The sequence below is a fragment of the Microcaecilia unicolor genome, chromosome 8, assembly GCF_901765095.1.
Source record: "Microcaecilia unicolor chromosome 8, aMicUni1.1, whole genome shotgun sequence".
In the NCBI taxonomy this organism is placed as follows: Eukaryota; Metazoa; Chordata; class Amphibia; order Gymnophiona; family Siphonopidae; genus Microcaecilia; species Microcaecilia unicolor.
The window spans coordinates 69,252,755-69,273,252 of NC_044038.1; the positions used below are offsets into that span (position 1 = coordinate 69,252,755).

Below are 20,498 nucleotides of genomic sequence, written 5' to 3' on the forward strand. Positions count from 1 at the left end.
ACAAGACACAAGACTGGGAAACAAGCAATACAGAAAACAAGCAATACTCTAAACTAAACATAGACTAACCAGAACAGGCAAGACTTCAGGCAAGAACTAGAGCAAGGAAACAAACTCAGGCTGAAGTGCAAAAGTGCCAACATACCAGGGCCTTAGACGCAATGCAAAGGCAAAGCAGCAAGGTTTCAGAATGGCTAATATGCCCAGCAGCACCTGGAGCTCAGCTGCAACCATCACCAGGAAACTACGGGTGCTGTATAGGTTCAATCCAAGCAAGCAAGTCTGGCAGCCTGGAAGATCTGGACTGGACTGGGCTAAAGTCTGGAACGGGCAGGAACAGCAAGACAGTCTATAGCAGTTCATAGCAGCCACCGGTTCTGGCCACCAGAGGGCAAGGTGAGCACAGACGTAACAAAAGATCTCTTTGCTGAGGCCCTGTGAACAGTTATATTTGAAAACCTGTGAGCAGCTATATGTCCTGAACTCACCAGATATTATTTAGATAGTAAACAAATGTTTAGATAGTGTTATAATTGATCCATATTCAGTAACCTGTTATGTGCTGTTTTTGTTCCATCTGTTTTTATGGTTCACCGTTCAATATTTTTATGACAATAAACATAGTTTGCTGCAGGAACTGAAATGCTCTTTAGTGAAGGCTTTGGATTATCTAGGCAAACTGCTTTAAAATGTCCTGTATGCCCACACTGGTAACAAAGACGTTCATGCCTAAAGTCTTTAGGTTTTTCGGGAATACTGGACAGTTTGATGACAGTTTCTGAGGTTGCAGGGATATCTGGTTTTGGGCCCTGACTGCCCATAGATCCCAGCTGCTGCGGATAAAGATGGCTTCTCTTTGCCAATCAGGGATGGTTAGCCATAAAGATGTCAGCCAACTCAGCTGCCTTCTCTGGAGTACAGGGCTCATGATCTTGAATATGTTCCCTCACCTCTGGACAACAACACTGAAGAAACTGCTCCGGGACCATCAGGTTTTGGAAATTCTCCTGGGGTTTAACCTCAGCTTCACTGAGCCACCGACGATGCTGGTATCTTAGCTGAATCACAAACTCACTGCGAGTATCATCCAGTCCCTTTTGCAAAGTCCAGAACTTTAGTCTATAGGTATCGGGGGTAATGGTATAATGGTTCAACAAAGCTTTGCACACCTTCTCAAACTGGGAGCATGTCTCCATGGACAGTCCTTGAAATGCCTCAAGTACTCTACCAGTGAGCTTTCATCCCAGATAGCAAATGCAGTCTTTCTGCAGAATCTCATTGAGATGGCAATTTCTTTCAAAGGTAGTCAGATATCATCCATCTACGTCACCTCGGGTATCATCAAATTGCATAAAGTTGGGCCTGATACAGGCTGTGGATCCTGCCTTGGGCCTTGGTGCAGGGGTTGAGCTGGAGCTTTGGATATAAGCCATTTCCATCTCGATCTTTAATTTCTGCAGCTGGAACTCCCGCTCCTCACACTGCTGTCACTCTTCCCATTCCTCTTGCCGCTGTTGCTCTTCCCGTTACTCCTGGCACAGCTGCTGTTGGTCTAGTTGCTGTCACTCTAGCATGTAGCTCTGCCAGATCTCAGCTGGTGTGGCATCTGGCCCTGCCAACTCACGGGCCTCTGCCCATAAGGGGTCTGCTCTCCCCCCCCCCCCCCAGGAGAACTTTGCACAGGCCAGTCCTACAACTCCTCCCCGCTGAAGTAATGTGGTAACTCAAGTAAGGCATATCCAGTGTCTGAGGGCTGCTACCAGTCTCCATCAGCACGCTGCTAATCTCCTAACACTACCAAAAAATTTTTAAAAAACCCCAAAAAAACTGAATGGGGAAGGGACCTTGTTATTGCTGCAGTTGTTCACTGTGCTCTGTGTCTGCAGGTTACAGGCAAAAAAAAAAACTCTGAACCACTCAGTGGATGGTGGCCATCACGCCACACACTGAGCCTGACAATGCCACCATGCTGCCACCAAAAAAAGAAGGCAGGTCTGTCATGAAAAACCTAGCACCCACCTAGGGTTAACCCTGCGGCCATTTACAGGGTCTATCCCCAGCACAGCTCAGATCCGCCTGCACCTACCACTTGTGCTCTACACTATCACCCCAACTGCCTCTGGATGAGTTTCCCGCTCTCAAGGTGTTCCCCACTGATACTCCCAGTGGTCCCATAGTTCCTAGAAAGCACTGACAGACCCAACACACAAACCATCAGGATCCTTAGTCAGTCCAGACAAGCAGAGGAAATAAACTAAAAATGTCTGTCACCAAAAATTAGAACAATAAACAGAAAGTGTGCAATCAGCAAACAATAACAGGTAACTGAAATATGGATCAATTATAACACTATCTAAATAGTACCTGGGGAGTTCAGGACATATAGCTGCTCACAGGTTATCAAATATAACTGTTAACAGGGTCTCAACAAAGAGATCTTTCTTTCTCTCCTTTCTGGCTAAGATTGGAGAACGAGCCAGTACATCCTAGCTGAATTTGAGCTCCTGAGCCAATCAGAGCCCAGAACAACATTTTTTAAAAATAGCTGGCCACATCACTGCAGGTTATCTCTTCTCTGTGTTAAAGTAAAGAAGGAACAGTCAATTCTCTGTAACAACTTTAAATATAAATATGCACCACCTGATGGCCAAACTAGAGAAAATACACTTCATGAAATATTCTTATAATTCATATTATGGAAAATTCATCATTTTGCCACACTGAGTTTCTCAGCTTTCCCCCTAAACCCACCTCTCCCTTTCCCCCATTCTCCATTTCTGTGGCTAATACTCTCATTCTCCCATCTCTTCAGTTGTAACTTTGAGGTCATTTTTTGATTTCTCTCTCTCTGCACATATCCAACAGACTGCTAAAACCTGTTGTTTTTTCCTCTATATCACCACCAAAAGTTACCCCTTTCTTTCTAGGAACACTACCAAAACAATTATCCACACATCACCTCCTGCCTAGATCACTGCAACTTGCTCCTCACAGGTCTCCCACAAAACCATCTCTCTCCTCTTCAATCTTTTCAAAATGCTGCTACACAACTTTTCACCAGTTTTGTTATACTCACATTACTCCTCAAGTCACTTCATTAGCTCTCTGTTTCTGCAAACAGTTCAAACTTCTCTTACTGACCCTACAAGTACATTCATTCTACAGCTCCTCAATTATCTCTCCTCTCATACCTGTTCCTACACCCCTCCTCGAGAACTCCGCTTATTAGGCAAGTCATTCTTATCAGTACCCTTCTCCTCCACCGCCAAATCCAGACTCCTTTCCTTCTACCTTACTGCACCACAAGCCTGACATAGACTTCCTGAGTTGGTACATTATGCTCCATCTCTGGCCCTATTCAAATCCAGGCCGCTTTTAAATCTTGACCCATTATCTGCTTCTTTAATACCCATGTTGTTTTAATCATGCCCATAAGAAGTGAAACTCTCTAATCTCTTATTGTTCAGTTTATATGTCTTGAATAGACTGTATGCTCTGTCACACAAGGATTGTTGCTTATATATTTGTGTACAGCACTGCGTATATCCAATAGTGCTACAGAAATGATATGTAGTAGTAGTAGTGATTATCAGTACTGTGGTACTTACCAGAGACAGCCATACAGGTCTCATTCTGCACACACCAACCAAATGTCTCATGGGACTGTGGACGAGTCATGTTGCCATCACTGAAAGCAAGGCACGATTGGCAGTCTGTGAGAAGCCGAGGCAGCCCTAGGCATCCTGTGTTCAGACACTGCAAAGGACAAAAATAAGAGTATTTTGTAGAGGAAAAAGGGTTCAAGGAACATGCCTTTTACACATCACAGGCAAATTGGTTAAAGATCATAGTTTACAAATGCATTCTTTACACCCTAACCATGAGTCAAGATGCTAATTTAACTTATACAATTGGAAACTATATTAACCTATTAACAGAAATCAGAGTAAAGGCTCACCAACACAATCAAGTGATAGAATTAGCCATCGGGTTCACTGAGGGTACTGTCTCTGAATAGGTCAATGTTGTGCATACCATGACAGAAATTAACCTTAGCATTATGTAGGTTACTCTTAAGCAAAGCTAGTATTGTGGATAAGAAATGTATTCTTCAATGTTTGACCCGGGAAAATCCATCCTCTTATTGGTGTTGACAGAAAAAAATTTCATGCACTACAGATCATGGAACTACAAGGTGCGAGCCATACCCTGAAATGAAAGAAAAATTTTGCATTGACATGAGATCACTGCATTCAATCCCCCTCTCCAAGGCAAGAAACTTGGCGTTATTGTCTAGATTTCTTCCCAATTTCTATATCAGAAATGAGATCTCCTGACCATATTATATTAGGAAGAGGAAGGATGAGATCTTGGGGTGAGGGTTAAGAAGAGAAGTTTGGAGTATAAGGTAGTGATATATAAGACACTAGCATGGAGGACCATCAGAAACAAGGTTCTTCAGGCATTAGAATACTGAAGTGGATGAGGTGGTGGGTAAGTTTAATAAATAATGATTACAGTATTTCTATGGCAGTAGGAGGGAGGGAGGTAGGTAAGGGATAGTAAGATATATATGATTTTGCTACAGTGACCCACAATAGGGGGGTTGGTAGGGTAAACAGTTGTAATATAAAATATTAAATTCTATGTAGTTGACTGTGTTATTTTGGAACGGCTTTGATAACCTGAGCACTTCACAGATAAAGGCAGAAGACAAACACAAATAGGAGTGGAAGTGAGGCAGACCCTGAACAATTTTCAGAGGGCTGTGTTCATGAGGAGCTACAGTGGGGGAAATAAGTATTTGATCCCTTGCTGATTTTGTAAGTGTGCCCACTGACAAAGACATGAGCAGCCCATAATTGAAGGGTAGGTTATTGGTAACAGTGAGAGATAGCACATCACAAATTAAATCCGGAAAATCACATTGTGGAAAGTATATGAATTTATTTGCATTCTGCAGAGGGAAATAAGTATTTGATCCCCCACCAACCAGTAAGAGATCTGGCCCCTACAGACCAGGTAGATGCTCCAAATCAACTCGTTACCTGCATGACAGACAGCTGTCGGCAATGGTCACCTGTATGAAAGACACCTGTCCACAGACTCAGTGAATCAGTCAGACTCTAACCTCTACAAAATGGCCAAGAGCAAGGAGCTGTCTAAGGATGTCAGGGACAAGATCATACACCTGCACAAGGCTGGAATGGGCTACAAAACCATCAGTAAGACGCTGGGCGAGAAGGAGACAACTGTTGGTGCCATAGTAAGAAAATGGAAGAAGTACAAAATGACTGTCAATCGACAAAGATCTGGGGCTCCACGCAAAATCTCACCTCGTGGGGTATCCTTGATCATGAGGAAGGTTAGAAATCAGCCTACAACTACAAGGGGGGAACTTGTCAATGATCTCAAGGCAGCTGGGACCACTGTCACCACGAAAACCATTGGTAACACATTACGACATAACGGATTGCAATCCTGCAGTGCCCGCAAGGTCCCCCTGCTCCGGAAGGCACATGTGACGGCCCGTCTGAAGTTTGCCAGTGAACACCTGGATGATGCCGAGAGTGATTGGGAGAAGGTGCTGTGGTCAGATGAGACAAAAATTGAGCTCTTTGGCATGAACTCAACTCGCCGTGTTTGGAGGAAGAGAAATGCTGCCTATGACCCAAAGAACACCGTCCCCACTGTCAAGCATGGAGGTGGAAATGTTATGTTTTGGGGGTGTTTCTCTGCTAAGGGCACAGGACTACTTCACCGCATCAATGGGAGAATGGATGGGGCCATGTACCGTACAATTCTGAGTGACAACCTCCTTCCCTCCGCCAGGGCCTTAAAAATGGGTCGTGGCTGGGTCTTCCAGCACGACAATGACCCAAAACATACAGCCAAGGCAACAAAGGAGTGGCTCAGGAAGAAGCACATTAGGGTCATGGAGTGGCCTAGCCAGTCACCAGACCTTAATCCCATTGAAAACTTATGGAGGGAGCTGAAGCTGCGAGTTGCCAAGCGACAGCCCAGAACTCTTAATGATTTAGAGATGATCTGCAAAGAGGAGTGGACCAAAATTCCTCCTGACATGTGTGCAAACCTCATCATCAACTACAGAAGACGTCTGACCGCTGTGCTTGCCAACAAGGGTTTTGCCACCAAGTATTAGGTCTTGTTTGCCAGAGGGATTAAATACTTATTTCCCTCTGCAGAATGCAAATAAATTCATATACTTTCCACAATGTGATTTTCCGGATTTAATTTGTGATGTGCTATCTCTCACTGTTACCAATAACCTACCCTTCAATTATGGGCTGCTCATGTCTTTGTCAGTGGGCAAACTTACAAAATCAGCAAGGGATCAAATACTTATTTCCCCCACTGTAACTAAACTAAAAGCGAACAAAGCAATGCAGCCAGATAGCATACATTTAAGAGTACTGAATAAACTTAGCTGACCTTTTCAATGCTTCTCTAGAGTCAGGAGTGGTCCCAGAACACTGGAGAAGGGTGTATGTGGTCCCTTCTCCACAAAAGAAGAAGTAAGGAGGAGGTTAGGAACTACAGTCTGATCTTTGCGCTAAATAAACTAACGGAAATGCTTTTAAAACAGAAAATAGTGAGGTTTCTGGAATCCACTGGATTGTAGGAACTAAGGCAGCATTGTTTCCCTAGAGGCAGGTCTTGTCAGACAAATCCGATTAATTTGAATGTGTGACCAGAGAACTGTATTGAGATAGAGCACTAGATGTGGTATACTTAAATTTTAGCAAAGACTTTGACATGGTTCCACATAGACGACTTATAAATAAACCGAGTGCCTTCGGTATGGGCCCTGAAGTAACTGACTGGATTAGGAACTGGTTGATTGGAAAATGACAGAGGGTAGTGGTAGATGGAGCTCATTCTGAGGAAAAGAACGTTACCAGTGGTGTGCCACAAGGTTCAGTTCTTGGGCAGGTTAATTTAACATTTTTGTAAGCCATATTGCCGAACGGCTGTCTGGTAAGGTTTACCTCTTTCCACATGATATCAAAATCTTCAGTGGGGTAGACAGCCCTGATGATGTTGTTGGCATGAGGAGGAAAACAGAACGGTGACTGAGGTGATTAAATTTCCAGAAGACACAAAACTATTGAAAGTTGTCAAAACACATGCGGATTGTAAAAATTGCAGGCAGACCTAAGGAAACTGGAAGGCTGGGCATCCAAATGGCACATGAAATTTAATATGAACAAATGCAAAATGATGCCCATTGGGAAGAATAATCCAAATCATAGTTACCTGATACTAAAGTCCACCTTAGGAGTCTGCTGCACTCAAGAAAAAGATCTAGGTGTCATTGTAGACAATACGCTGAAATCTTCTGTCCAGTGTGCGGTGGCAGCGGCGGCCAAAAAAGCAAACAGGATGCCGGAAAATGTGGTGAAGGCGGTTAGCTTAGCAGAGTTTAAAAAGGGGTTAGACGGTTTCCTAAAGGACAAGTCCCTAAACCGCTACTAAACGGACTTGGAAAAATCCAAAATCCCAGGAATAACATGTATAGAATGTTTGTACGTTTGGGAAGCTTGCCAGATGCCCTTGGCCTGGATTGGCCGCTGTCGTGGACAAGATGATGGGCTCGATGGACCCTTGGTCTTTTCCCAGTATGGCATTACTTATGTACTTATGTACTTACTTATTAGGAAAGGGATGCAAAGTAAGACCAAGAATATTATAATGCCTCTGTATTGATCTATGGTGAGACCTCACCTTGAGAATTGCGTTCTATTCTGGTCGCCATATCTCAAAAAGATATAGTGGAATTATAAAAGGTTCAAATAAGAGCAACCAAAATGATAAAGGGGATGGAACTCCTACACTTGAGGAAAGGATGCAGAGGTTAGGGCTCATCAGATTTAAAAAGAGACGGTTGAGGTGGGATATGATTAGGTCTATAAAATCCTGAGTGGTGTAGAATGGGTAGAAGTGAATCAATGTTTCACTCTTTCAAAAAGCACAAAGACTAGAGGACAATCGATGAAATTACATGGAAATACTTTAAAAACAAATAGGAAATACTTTTTTCGCTCAAAGAATAGTTAAGTTCTGGAACTAGCTGTCAGAGGATGTGGTAATTTGGCAGCTAGGATTTAATGCTAAAAAAATGGATAGTCATGCATTTGGGCTGTAAAAACCCAAAGAAGCAGTACTGTTTACGGGGATGAAGTACTTCTGTGCACAAAAGAGAAGGGGACTTGGGTGTGATTGTATGTGATGATCTTAAGGAGGCCAAACAGGTAGAAAAGGTGACAACAAAAGTTAGATGGGTGCACAGGGAGAAGAATGGCCAGCAGGAAAAAGGAGGTGATAATGCCTCTGTATAAGTCTCTGGTGAGACCACATTTAGAGTAGATGCTGACCGAATTTCTGTTTTGGTTAATGTGTACAATTCTGGAGACCTTCAAGCAGATATAAGCAGAATGGAGTCAGTCCAGAGGATGGCTACTAAAGTGGTCAGTGGTCTTCATCATAAAACAAATGGGGACAGACATAAAGGTCTCAATATGTATACTTTGGAAGAAAGGTGGGAGAAGTGAAATATGATATTTAAATACCTCCTTGGCATAGATGCACAGGAAGAGAGTTTCTTTCAACTGGAAGGAAGCTCTGGAATGAGGGAGCATAGGATGAAGGTGAAAAAGGACAGGAGTAACCCGAGGAATTACTTCATGGAAAGGGTGGTAAATTGTGGAATGGCCTCCAGGTGGAGGTGAATAAGACAAAGACCGTATCCTAATTCAAGCAAGTTTGGGACAAGTACACAGGATCTGTAAGGGAGAAGAAGGAATAGTAGGTGGCATGGATTGGCAGAGTGGAAGACCTTATGGTCTTTATCTGCCTTCATTCTTCCGTGTTTCTATGATCTATGTATGTTTCTCCATGGTTCTGACAGTAACCTCCAAAGCCTTCTCCAAGCGCTATCACTGGCCATCCTGACACAAAGCATACAGAGATATGTGAACTGTCCAACAAGTTAGACATACAGGGCCCAATATTCAAGAAAAGCTGAGCTCCTAAATTTATGCATCTAAGTTATTCTCCTAAATTTATTTATTTTCAGCCAAACTAGGAACCTAAATTTTCAGCTGAAAATCCATCTTAATCTAAGAGCTTAGAAGTTATGCTTATAAATTTAGAATTGTCATTCATTTGCCTAGGATTTACAAGCCTAACTGAGGAGCCTAGTGCTGAAAATCAGTGCTACTGCCATCCGCTTTTTATGTTCTTAAATTTAAGCATACAGGAGGTAATTCTATAAATTGATGCCTCAGTTTATGTTACGTCTGTGCTCACCTCGCCCTCTGGTGGCCAGAGCCGGTGGCTGCTGTGGACTGTCACCCGTTCCAGATTTCAGCCCAGTCCGGTCCGGATCTTCCGGGCTGCCAGACTTACTTACTTGCTTGGATTGAACTTACATAGCACCCATAGTTTCCTGGTGATTGTTGCAGCTCAGCTCCAAGTGCTGCTGGGCTTATTAGCCATTCTGAAACCTGGCTGCTTTGCCTTTGCATTGCGTCTAAGGTCCCTGGTATGTTGGTGCTTGTTGCACTCCTGCCTTGTTTGGTTTCTTGTCCTGGTTTCTTGCCTGATTCTGCTGTCTGCCCAGACTCTGCTTGTTCCCTGGTTAATGTTACTGATTTGCTGCCTGCGGCTGCCCTGAACTCTGCTTGTTTCCTGGTTTATGCTACTGATTTGCTGCCTGCCCTGAACTCTGAGTGTATCCTGGTTTATGCTACTGTCTGCTGCCTGCCTTGACCCAGCTTGAACCCTGGTTTATTCTACTGTCAGAGATCTGCCCTGTCTCTAGTGTGGGGTGGTTTTGCCTGCCACTGCCGCTCCTCGGCAGTGGCCCAAGGGCTCACAAACCCAGTTTCCAGCTTTGTAAACGTGACAGTTTAGGCAACCAAATGCTATGCGCTTAGCATCAATTCTTTAATGGCATATTGGCACCAACATTCCATTATAGAATACTAATTTAAGTAGGAACTGGCACACTCATGTTTAGGTGCAAGCATAAATTGGGACACCTAAGTGCGCCACAGAATTCCATAGACAATGCACATAACTGGAAGACACACCCATAGTCTGTCCATGCTCTATCCATACGTAAACCCCCCCCCCCTTGCAGTTAGGCAATAAGGCACTTAGGTGCTGCCTTACAGAATAATGCCTAGTGCACGTAGATGCCTGTCATTTAATAGTACCTTTGACATGCATAAGTGGCGTGTACCTCTAGGCACCAATTTATAGAATTGTCTTCTTAGCAAAATTTGGAATATGAATTTAGGAACTCATCCCCAGTAAATTTTCAAAGAGGTCCATTTACGAGCATAACTCTCAAAGCCAGGAGCATAAATTGTTTGAATACTGGGTCCTCAGGGGCTGCTTCACGCTCACTTGAAACACCATGACATTGGGACTTGTCTAGCACAGCAAGATATTAAGTTCTGCCTGCTAGGATACACAGGGCACAGATTGTGGGGAATACAGGACACAGGAACTGCATAATAAACGTGCTACAGAGAACATAGGTACTGCCCAAAACAAATAGGGCATGTGGCAATGCCACACACACATTATATAAACCATCCCAGGTGCAGCTAAGCTGTTAGAACTCACGGTCCTGTTGCGCTGGAAGGTCTGGCAGCTGGTCATGCACCACGTGCACTCGGGGTCTTTGAAACAGGTGCTCTCTGTCGTGTACATAGAGCAATAATCTAGGTGGTACTGGGGAAGAAAGTCAAAATGGCAAAAGGTTAAGACACAAAACCATTTCTGAAGGAGAAGTACAAATATGCAAATCCTTAACTAATGCCTGCTAATATAGAACCGAGAGCCAGGACAAGCCAAAACATGAACATAGAGAGAAAAAGATGCACAGAGGGACATACACACAGAGACATGCACATACATTTAGATATAGATCTCAAAACAAAGAATCTGAAGGCAGAAAAGGACAACTAGGGTTATGTAGTCTATATAGTTTTCTTTGTTTAGTGCCTTAAACCCCAACCCCCCCCCCCCCCCCCCCCCCAGATCATTGCTGAGCTCAATTTTTAACTTCACATTTAGGGATTCCTCCATGCTTAACCCATATTGTCTTGAACAATCACAAAAAATCCATATTCTCTGCTTGGAATATTCGGATGCCTGACTCCTCAGTTTATTTCCATGTTGCTGGTTCACTTTTCATACAGTTTTGTACCAATCCATTCATTGGAAAATGCTCTAGGTAGATTGATACGGATCTCTATTTTTTTTCCCAGTCATTCTGTCTCTTGCCTGATTGCTTCCTAACCCTCATGATGAGTATCCAGCTCCCACAGTCCTAATGGGTGCCCTGAGTCTTCATATCCAAACCAAAAATTTGCCCAAGGGCTGGCTTAATCATTAGGTGGTCACCTTGGATGGCAGCTCCAGTCAAAGCCAAACAACAGGTCCTGACAGCCACATAAACTGAAAGAAACATGAATGCAAGGAGAGCGAGCAGTTTTTAAATAACTCATTTATCACTTACCCAGTGAAATTTTTGGGGGGGAAATTACCCTGATTTTGCATGTATATAAGTATGTGAGTACGTGCATACATTTACACACACAACCAATATTTAAACATTAAAGTTTATCCAATTATGCATTCTAACAAAGGTGTTCTGGAAGGGGTAGTGTTAGGTTGATCAAGACTGTTGAGCTTAGATCTTAGGGATCTTTTTACTAAGTTGCGGTAAAAGGTGGCATTAGTGCACCCTTACGTGGGTTTTTCTTGTGCACTAAGGCCATTTTTACCGCAGAAGTAAAATGACTGATTTTCCATTTTTTTTCAATTAATGGCCCCGCGCTAGTGTTGCCTTTAGTGTACGGCCATTAAAAAAAAATGAGTGATGAGCACTTACTGACACCTATTTTGTAGGAGGAAAGGGCTCATGTGCTAATCATGTGCAAATTAGTGTGGTAATGTAGCTGTGCTGATTAGCACAAAAACACCCACTCTCTACCCCCCAGACACCAGAGTGCAACCGACAGTAAGCCATTTTAAGTAGCGGACCTCTTAGGGAGGTGGAGCAAGGGGGTAGGGAGTCCGAAATTCAACTGGGGGGAGGAGCTAGACTGAAGATTCACTAAATACCCTTGCACCAGCCCTATTCCATCTTATTTAATGCTCCCATGCATGCAATCTGAACAGTGAAGACCATGGCCCAGTATAACAGTGTGATTTTTTTTTTTGCATTTATACTACAATAAATTGAATAGGATAAAGAATTAATACAAACAAAATCTAATTATGACATTAATTACTACACTAAAAACTGAGAATTTCTGAGAGAAGAGGACATTTCTCTGGTAACTGAACATTATTTTGCTCTGTGCTTTGGGATGTTGACTGGGGTTTAAAGGAGGACTTGTAGGTTATTGATAGGAAGAATAAAGGCAGAATTAAAAAAAAAAAAAAGCAATCTTTACCAACTAGTCTCCCCCTAGTTTTAAAACTTGACCTTTGCACCACAGCATTAACAGATATCCTCTAGCAGGCACAGCTGGACTCAGGCCTAGATGCACTAAACGTTTTTCATCGTTAAATGAGCCCTCAAGGAAGAATTTCCTATCCTTTCCATGCACTAAAGCCTATTTTCCGACGACAGTAGCAGCTAATGAAAACTGAATACAGATGAGCAATTCTTCTACAAATCCCATTGAAATGACATGCACTAACCTTTTCCGATTCGTTTAACGCAGGAGAACACCGTGAAATCTAACGAGAGTCTGTACCTCTCGTTAGGGCTGTCTGTCTGCTAGAAGTTAACAAAATCCAATAAAAAAAATAACTGGGGGGGCGAAAACGCGTCAGGGGCATCCTTTATTGACGCCCCAGGTCGCCGCTGCTCCCCTCTCCCTCAGCACCAAAAAAAAAAAGGATCGGGAGGGGGCAAAGGCACTCGTCATGAGCGTCCCGAATGGACGCCTTGCCCCCCCCCCCCCCCGGGCACGAAAAATCTCCAATGTTAGCAGCCCCGGGCCGGCCCTCCTCCCTTCCTGTATTCTCCCACACTAGCTCCGCCTCCTGCCATGCTCCGGTCCCGTGCCCCGCCCCCGCCGCCCCCCTTTTGGTCGTGGCTGCCGCTCCCCCCGTCCAACGACCCCCCCCTTTGCCTTACCGGCCCGTGCAGCGCCTCTCACCTCTGCTGCACGGGGAAGAACAGCTGATCGGCGAGTCAGAAGGCCTCCTCAGAAGTCCCTTCTTTCTTCCTGGGCCCGCCCTCCTCTGACGTAGGTAAACTACATCCTACTTTGCAATACCGATCCAAACATTTCTGGAGTGTTTTTGTAGTGCATGCCTCGTTTTTTTTTAAATCGTTAAGCACTTTTACGATTCTTATTTTTTAACGTTTGGTTGATGCATCTGGGATGTTCAGTCTTGGAGGGGGAGGGGAAGAACAGAGAAGCAAGCAATATTAACTAGTTTCCATAGTTTACAACCCTTTTCACATAGTTTGAAATTGAAACTTTCTCTAGAGGTAGAAACTTTTCCCATAGTTTTAAACTGAAATGTTTTCTAGAGGTAGAAACTTAACAGCCAAAGAACATTAAAAAGGATAGTAGCAAGGATCAAATTTTGTTCTAAAAGACAGTTATTTTCTGTTCTTTGGCTGCTGGAGAGGTAGCACTGCTACTGATCTGAATTAGGTGTTAATTAAGGTGTGAGGAAGTAGAATATTTGAAAAGGTTATTAAGGGCAATTATCTTGAACTTTCTGCCACAGTCTACAACATTAACAGATAGCCACTAGAAGGCACAGCAGGACCTAGTTTAGTCTTCAATGTTTTTCAAGGGTGATGATGCGGAGGAACTGAAAGAAATCTCAGTGAACCTGGAAGATGTACTGAACCAAAATGACAAATTAAAGAGTAGTAAATCACCTGGACCAGATAGCACACATCCAAGGGTACTCAAAGAACTCAAGCATGAAATTACTGATCTGCTGTTAGTAATATGTAACCTGTCCTTAAAATAATCCGTAGTACCTGAAGATTGGAGGAGTGGCCTAGAGGTTAGAGCACCAGTCTTGACATCCAGAGGTGGCCAGTTCAAATCCCGCTGCTGCTCCTTGTGATCTTGGGCAAGTCACTTAACCCTCCATTGCCTCAGGTACAAAATTAGATTGTGAGCCCTCCAGGGACAGAGAAATACCCAGTGTATCTGAATGTAACTCACCATGAGCTACTATTGAAAAAAGGTGTGAGCAAAATCCCAAATCCAAATAAATAAATGTGAAATTACAGACCAGTAAGCCTGATGTCAGTGCCGGGCAAAATAGTGAGAACTATTATAAAGAATAAAATTAGGGAGCATATAGACAAACATGGTGTAATGGGTGAGAGTCAGCATGGGTTCAGACAAGGGAAGCCTTGCCTCACCAATCTGCTTCATTTCTTTGAAGGCATGAATAAACATGTGGATAAAGGCAAGCTGGTTGATGTAATGTATCTAAATTTTCAGAAAGCTTTTAATAAAGTTCCTCATGAGAGACTCCTGAGAAAATTAAAGAGTCATGGGATAGGAGGCAAGGATTTGGTGTGAATTAGGAACTGGTTATTGTACAGAAAAACAGAAGATAGGTGTGAAGAAACAATGTGTTTTAAGCCTGTAAAATGTATTAGATATTTTCATGTTTTAATTATTTCCTCAAGTGTATTTCTCCTATTTGGCCAGCAGGTAGTGTTTCTTTGCTGTAAAGCTGTTACAGGGAACGGAATGTTCTTTTCCTTTAACACAAGTAGGCAGCAAGCAGCAGTATACTTTTAAATCTTGTTGACTGGGCTCTGATTGGCCTGGAGTTTGAAAAATTACCCAGTAGCACTGGCTGTTGCTTTAGTCTTAGCCTGGGAGAAAAGAGACAGATCTCTTTGCCAAGGCTCTGTGAACAGATATATGTCCTGATCTTCTCAGGTACTGTTTAGACAATATGCAAATGTTTAGTTAGTTTACAATTGATCCATTTTTTCAGTTACTTGTTGCACGTTTTTTTTTTGTTCATTGTTCAAGTGTGACAATAAGCCTGTTTAGTTTGTTGACTCTGTCTGGACTGATAAAGAATCCTGGTGGTTTGTGTGTTGGGTCTGTGAGTGTTTCTGGGAACTGTGGGACCACTGGAGTGTGGCTCCAGTAACCTAGAAATCATTGGGGATAATTGGAGTGCGGTATGGTCATTTCTCTCAATGGAGGGGGGTGAACCGCAGACTGCCACAGGGATCAGTACTGGGACCGGTGCTATTTAATATATTTATAAATGATATGAAAATCGGAACAATGAGTGAGGTGACTAAATTTGCAAATGACACAAAACTATTCAAGGTAGTTCAAACACATGCAAACTGGAAATTGGAAGGCTCTGCATCCAAATGGCAGATGAAATTTAATGTGGACAAATGCAAGGTGATGCACATTGGAAAGAATAATCCAAATCATAGTTACCTGATGCTAGGGTCCACCTTGGTCATTGAAGGTGTCATTGAAGATAATATGCTGAAATCTTCTACTCAGTGTGCAGTGGCGGACATAAAAGCAAGAAGGATGCTAGGAATTATTAGGAAAGGGGTGGTGGATAAGGCTGAATATACTATAATATCGCTCTATGGTGCTACCTCACCTTGCGTTCAGTTCTGGTCGCCGTATCTCAAAGATATAGCAGAATTAAAAAAGTTTGGAAAAGAGACGGATGAGGGAAAATATGATCAAGGTCTACAAAATCCTGATTGGAGTAGAAGTAAATCAATTTTTTACTTGCTCCAAAAGTACAAAGACTAGGGGAAACTCAATGAAGTTACATGGAAATACTTTTAAAACAAATAGGAGAAAATATTTTTTTCACTCATCTTTGCCGGAAGATGTGGTAACAGTGGTTAGTGTATCTGAGTTTAAAAAAGGTCTGGGCAAGTTCCTGGAGGAAAAGTCCATAGTCTGCTATTGAGACAGACATGGGGAAGCAACTGCTTGCCCTGAGATTGGTAGCATGGAATGTTGCCACAATTTGGGTTTCTGCCAGGTACTTGTGACCTGGCTTGGCCACTGTTGGAAACAGGATATTAGGCTAGAAGGACCATTGGTCTGACCCAGTATGGCTACTCTTATGTTCTTATCCAGCTTATAATCAAACGAGAAAAACGCCCAAGTTCCGACCTAAATCGGGAGATGGGCGTTTTTCTCACAAAAACAAATAAAGCGGTATAATCGAAAGCCGAACTTTGGACGCTTTCAACTGCACTCCGTCGCGGATGCGGACAAAGTTGACGGGGGCGTGTCGGAGGCGTGGTGAAGGCGGAACTGGGGCGTGGTTATCACCCGAACAGAGATGGGCGCCTTTCGCCGATAATGGATGCGTTTGTAGCTAGAATTTAGGGCACTTTTCCTGGACCCTGTTTTTTTACGAATAAGGCCCCAAAAAGTGCCCTAAATGACCAGATGACCCCCAGAGGGAGTCGGGGATGACCTCCCCTGACTCCCCCAGTGGTCACTAACCCCCTCCCACCACAACAAAATGATGTTTCACAACTTTTTATTTTCACCCTCAAATGTCATACCCTCCTCCCAAGCAGCAGTATGCAGGTCCCTGGAGCAGTTGTTAGGGGGTGCAGTGGACGTCAGGCAGGTGGACCCAGGCCCATCCCCCCCCTACCTGTTACAATTGTGCTGCTTAATCTTATTAGTCGTCCAAGCCCCCAAACCCACTGTACCCACATGTAGGTGCCCCCCTTCACCTCTTAGGGCTATAGTAATGGTGTAGACTTGTGGGCAGTGGGTTTTGAGGGGGATTTGGGGGGCTCAACACCCAAGGGAAGGGTGCTATGCACCTGGGAGCTCTTTTACCTTTTTTTTTGTTTTTGTAAAAGTGCCCCCTAGGGTGCCCGGTTGGTGTCCTGGCATGTGAGGGGGACCAGTGCACTATGAATCCTGGCCCCTCCCACGAACAAATGCCTTGGATTTATTCGTTTTTGAGCTGGGCGATTTCATTTTCCATTATCGCTGAAAAGCAAAAACGCCCAGCTCACACCTTGGCGAATAAAACATGGGCGTCTATTTTTTTTTGAAAATACGGTTCACTCCGCCCCTTCACGGACCCGTTCTCGGAGATTAACGCCCATGGAGATAGGCGTTTCTGTTCGATTATGCCCCTCTATGTTAACTAAAAAAAAAATCAATCCTATATATTCCAAAAATAGGAGAGGCAAGATCTCATAACCCCAAGGAAATAGGGAAATCAAAGAACCACTGGGAGGGAGGAGTGGCCTAATGGTCAGTGCAGTGGCCTTTGATTCTGGGGAATTCCCACTGCAACTCCTTGTGACCCTGGGCAAGTCACTTAACCCTACATTGCCCCAGGTACAAAAACTTAGATTGTGAGCCCTCTAGGGACAGAGAAAGTACCTGCATATGTGTACAGTGCTGTGTATGTCTAGTAGCGCTATAGAAATGATTAGTAGTATAGTATTAATACAAGGATAACGGCAAGTTAAACGTCAACATTATTACAGCTCAGACACAATGAGGTGATTCAGTTTCCACTTGGTGCAGTTTCCTTTCTAGAAAAAACTGGAGTTGGGAAACATCAAAATATATATTGATGATTATCAAAATAAACAACACATTTAAAAGGGGTATCTCAACTGGAAATTAGCTCTAATATCAATCACTCGTTGACAAAGGGAAAGGAATTGCCTAAGTCTGGATTAAGTGGACCTTGCCACATCAGGAAAAATAGAAACTTTTCCATCAAGAAAGTTCTTTAGATCTTCTTTATCTTGACTGAAAACTAAAGAAACCAACAAGGTTGGCTTCCCAATAATCTCCTCCTGAGATTTTTTCCAAAATGCCAGTCAAGTCCAAACTATCTGAAGACACATCCACCATAGATGATTCTCTCACCGGAGTTGATTGCTTCTTTGGAATTGATATATATTTTATGCAATGGAGGAAACCACTCCAGGGAATATTTAAACACTTCTTGCAAATACTTATAAAAAGCTTTCTTAGGTTGACATTATAAGTAATTGAGGAAAATTCAACAAGCGCAAGTTCAATTTTTTTATATAATTTTCAAAACTCTCCAGTTTTCTCTGAAACAGAAGATGGTCTCGCATTAAAGTCTGTTTGCTGAACTTGGTCTGTGATCTCTTTAATCTCCCCCTCCTGGATTTTTACAGTGTCTTCTACTTTTTGAATCTTGTCTGCATTTTCGCCTACAATAGGTAAAACTGAGACACATACCTTGTATATATAGTCCAGAGCCATCCAAATGGAGTCTAAAGTCACCTCTGCAGGCTTCAACAGGGAAGGAACAATAATTTGTTTCTCTGGATCTTCTTGAGATCCTCCTGAAGCAGCCAGGACCTAAGCCTGGCTGGCTGATGGATATAATCCCAAGACAGAGGGTAAATCCAGCCCTCCAGCTGAAGCTACAAGTGGTAGTATCTGTCCTGCCGCTATAGACATCTCTGGAGTCGCCATGGGATGGGAGCAGAAGGAATTGCTTGGCCACTCCGGCTAAGCATAGCAGCTCTCCAGCACAGGGCTCTTCCTTACACCCTGCACAACGGATTCGTCTGGAACAGCATTCTGATGCGCAAACTGTACTATCTCTGTCTGCCAAAGTGGTGGAGCTGAAGAGCTGGAGGTTACCTGGAGCTTCCCCTTTCGTTTAGGCATGAAGTAAAACGCTCAAAAGTGCATTAGAATTGAAGTCGAAACAGAGCTCAGTTTTCTATGTCCTTGCTGGCCGCCATCTTGCCATGATATTTGAAATCCAGCTTCCACTATAGTAGGATACTAGAATCACGAGCAATATATATGAAGAAAAGGATCTCTGACCAGGCTATTGTAAAATTATGTATATGGGTTGTACAAATAAATTGAAAAAGCAATTAATAAACTCTACAGAATACAACAGCTAGGCTCTTATGTAGCACGCAGAAATTTGATTGAGTTACACCCCTTTTGCAAAGACTACTTTGGTTGCCAATAGAGGCATGTTTGATTTTTAAATTATGTATTTTGATCTTTAGAATAATCCATGGTCTAGTTCTTTCATATACAATTCAATTATTGTTTTTTCAATTATCGAATACAATTTTGCGGAGTGGGGACCTACAGATCTTCTGTTCTCCATTAGCAAAGGGTATAAAACAAACAGATTTTTCATTCCGTTTTTGCACACTAAGAAGCAAAAAGCTAGAATATTCTACCACTAGATATTCAATCCAAAACTGATACATGAGCGTTCAGCAAAAGTTAAAACATTTCTGTTTTCTACATTTTTAGAAGCCTAGGCTTCTTATTTTACCTGTGAATTCCCAGATTGTGACTTTATTTTTTTTTTTTATTGTAATCTGCATTGTGCTAGCTTTTTCTGGTATACTGCAGAACATAAGTGGTATATTGTATTTTATAATAAGCCAGCGTTTCCAAAATCACAATCTCTTATGACAAGGTTTATTTACTTAGGGCAGAAAAAACAGCTACCAACACACCAGTAGGCTCAAGAAGCCTATTCAGACAGTAACCACAGACAGTGTAGTACAGGTGGTCCGGTTAATTATGTTAATGTATTATCAGCCCAAACATTTTCAGTACCACGGTGACTGCATCAGGGGCAAATTTAACAATTCATTAGTTGAGACACTGAACCAGCTCAAGTCTGCTCTTGTTGAATTTTTAATCACCCCAGCCTAGATTCTGAAGCAACTGAACTACTTTTAATGTAGCTCAGATTCTCAATAGCAGCTGGCCCACACCAACCGGTCTTCCAGGTTCGGACGGCTGATTTCTTCTTTCTGAAGGAAGGCCACCACAACCACCGTGATCTTTGAAAAGGTCCTAGGATCAGTGGCTAGACTGAATGGCATTGCTTGAAACTGGAAACACTGACCCAGAATGGCAAATCTCAGATAACACTGATGAGGAGGCCATATTGGAATATGCAAATAAGCCTCCTTGAGATCTAGGGAAGTCAACAACTCTCCCTTCTGCACTGCCATTATAACCAAACGTAGGGTTCCCATCATGAAGTGCAAAACTTTCAAATATCTGTTGATATTCTTGAAGTCTAGAATGGGCCGAAAAGTGCCCTCCTTCTTTGGTACTACGAAGTAAATAGAATACTTGCCAAGCCCTTGCTCTGACTTGAGAACAGAAACGACTGGACATAAAAACTTGATTGTACTGCTTTTCTTTTGGCTAGGGTTTGACAAGGATACAGCAAAAAAGGACTCTACTATAGGCTGGGAAAATTCTAGTTTGTAACTCCGACTTTTACATCCAAGACCACTGGTCCAACATTATTCAGGCTCATTCCTCGACAAACCTGGAAAAGTGACTGCCTATTTGAAAAGGAGAAGAAGAGATTTGCAACTCTGACGAGGTCTAGTCACCTGAGCACTCCCCTTTTTATCCAAGTGAAAGGAAGGATGCTGA

At 42.9% G+C, this 20,498-nt stretch overlaps 1 protein-coding gene across 1 annotated transcript in view; it reads right to left on the reverse strand.

Moving 5' to 3' along the window:
* MEGF8 (multiple EGF like domains 8) overlaps positions 1-20,498 on the reverse strand; it is a 223,616-nt gene that overhangs the window by 174,512 nt on the left and 28,606 nt on the right. Inside the window, 2 exon segments of the mRNA XM_030213349.1 lie at positions 3,609-3,756; positions 10,657-10,764. Of these exon segments, the coding sequence (XP_030069209.1) occupies positions 3,609-3,756; positions 10,657-10,764 (256 nt within the window).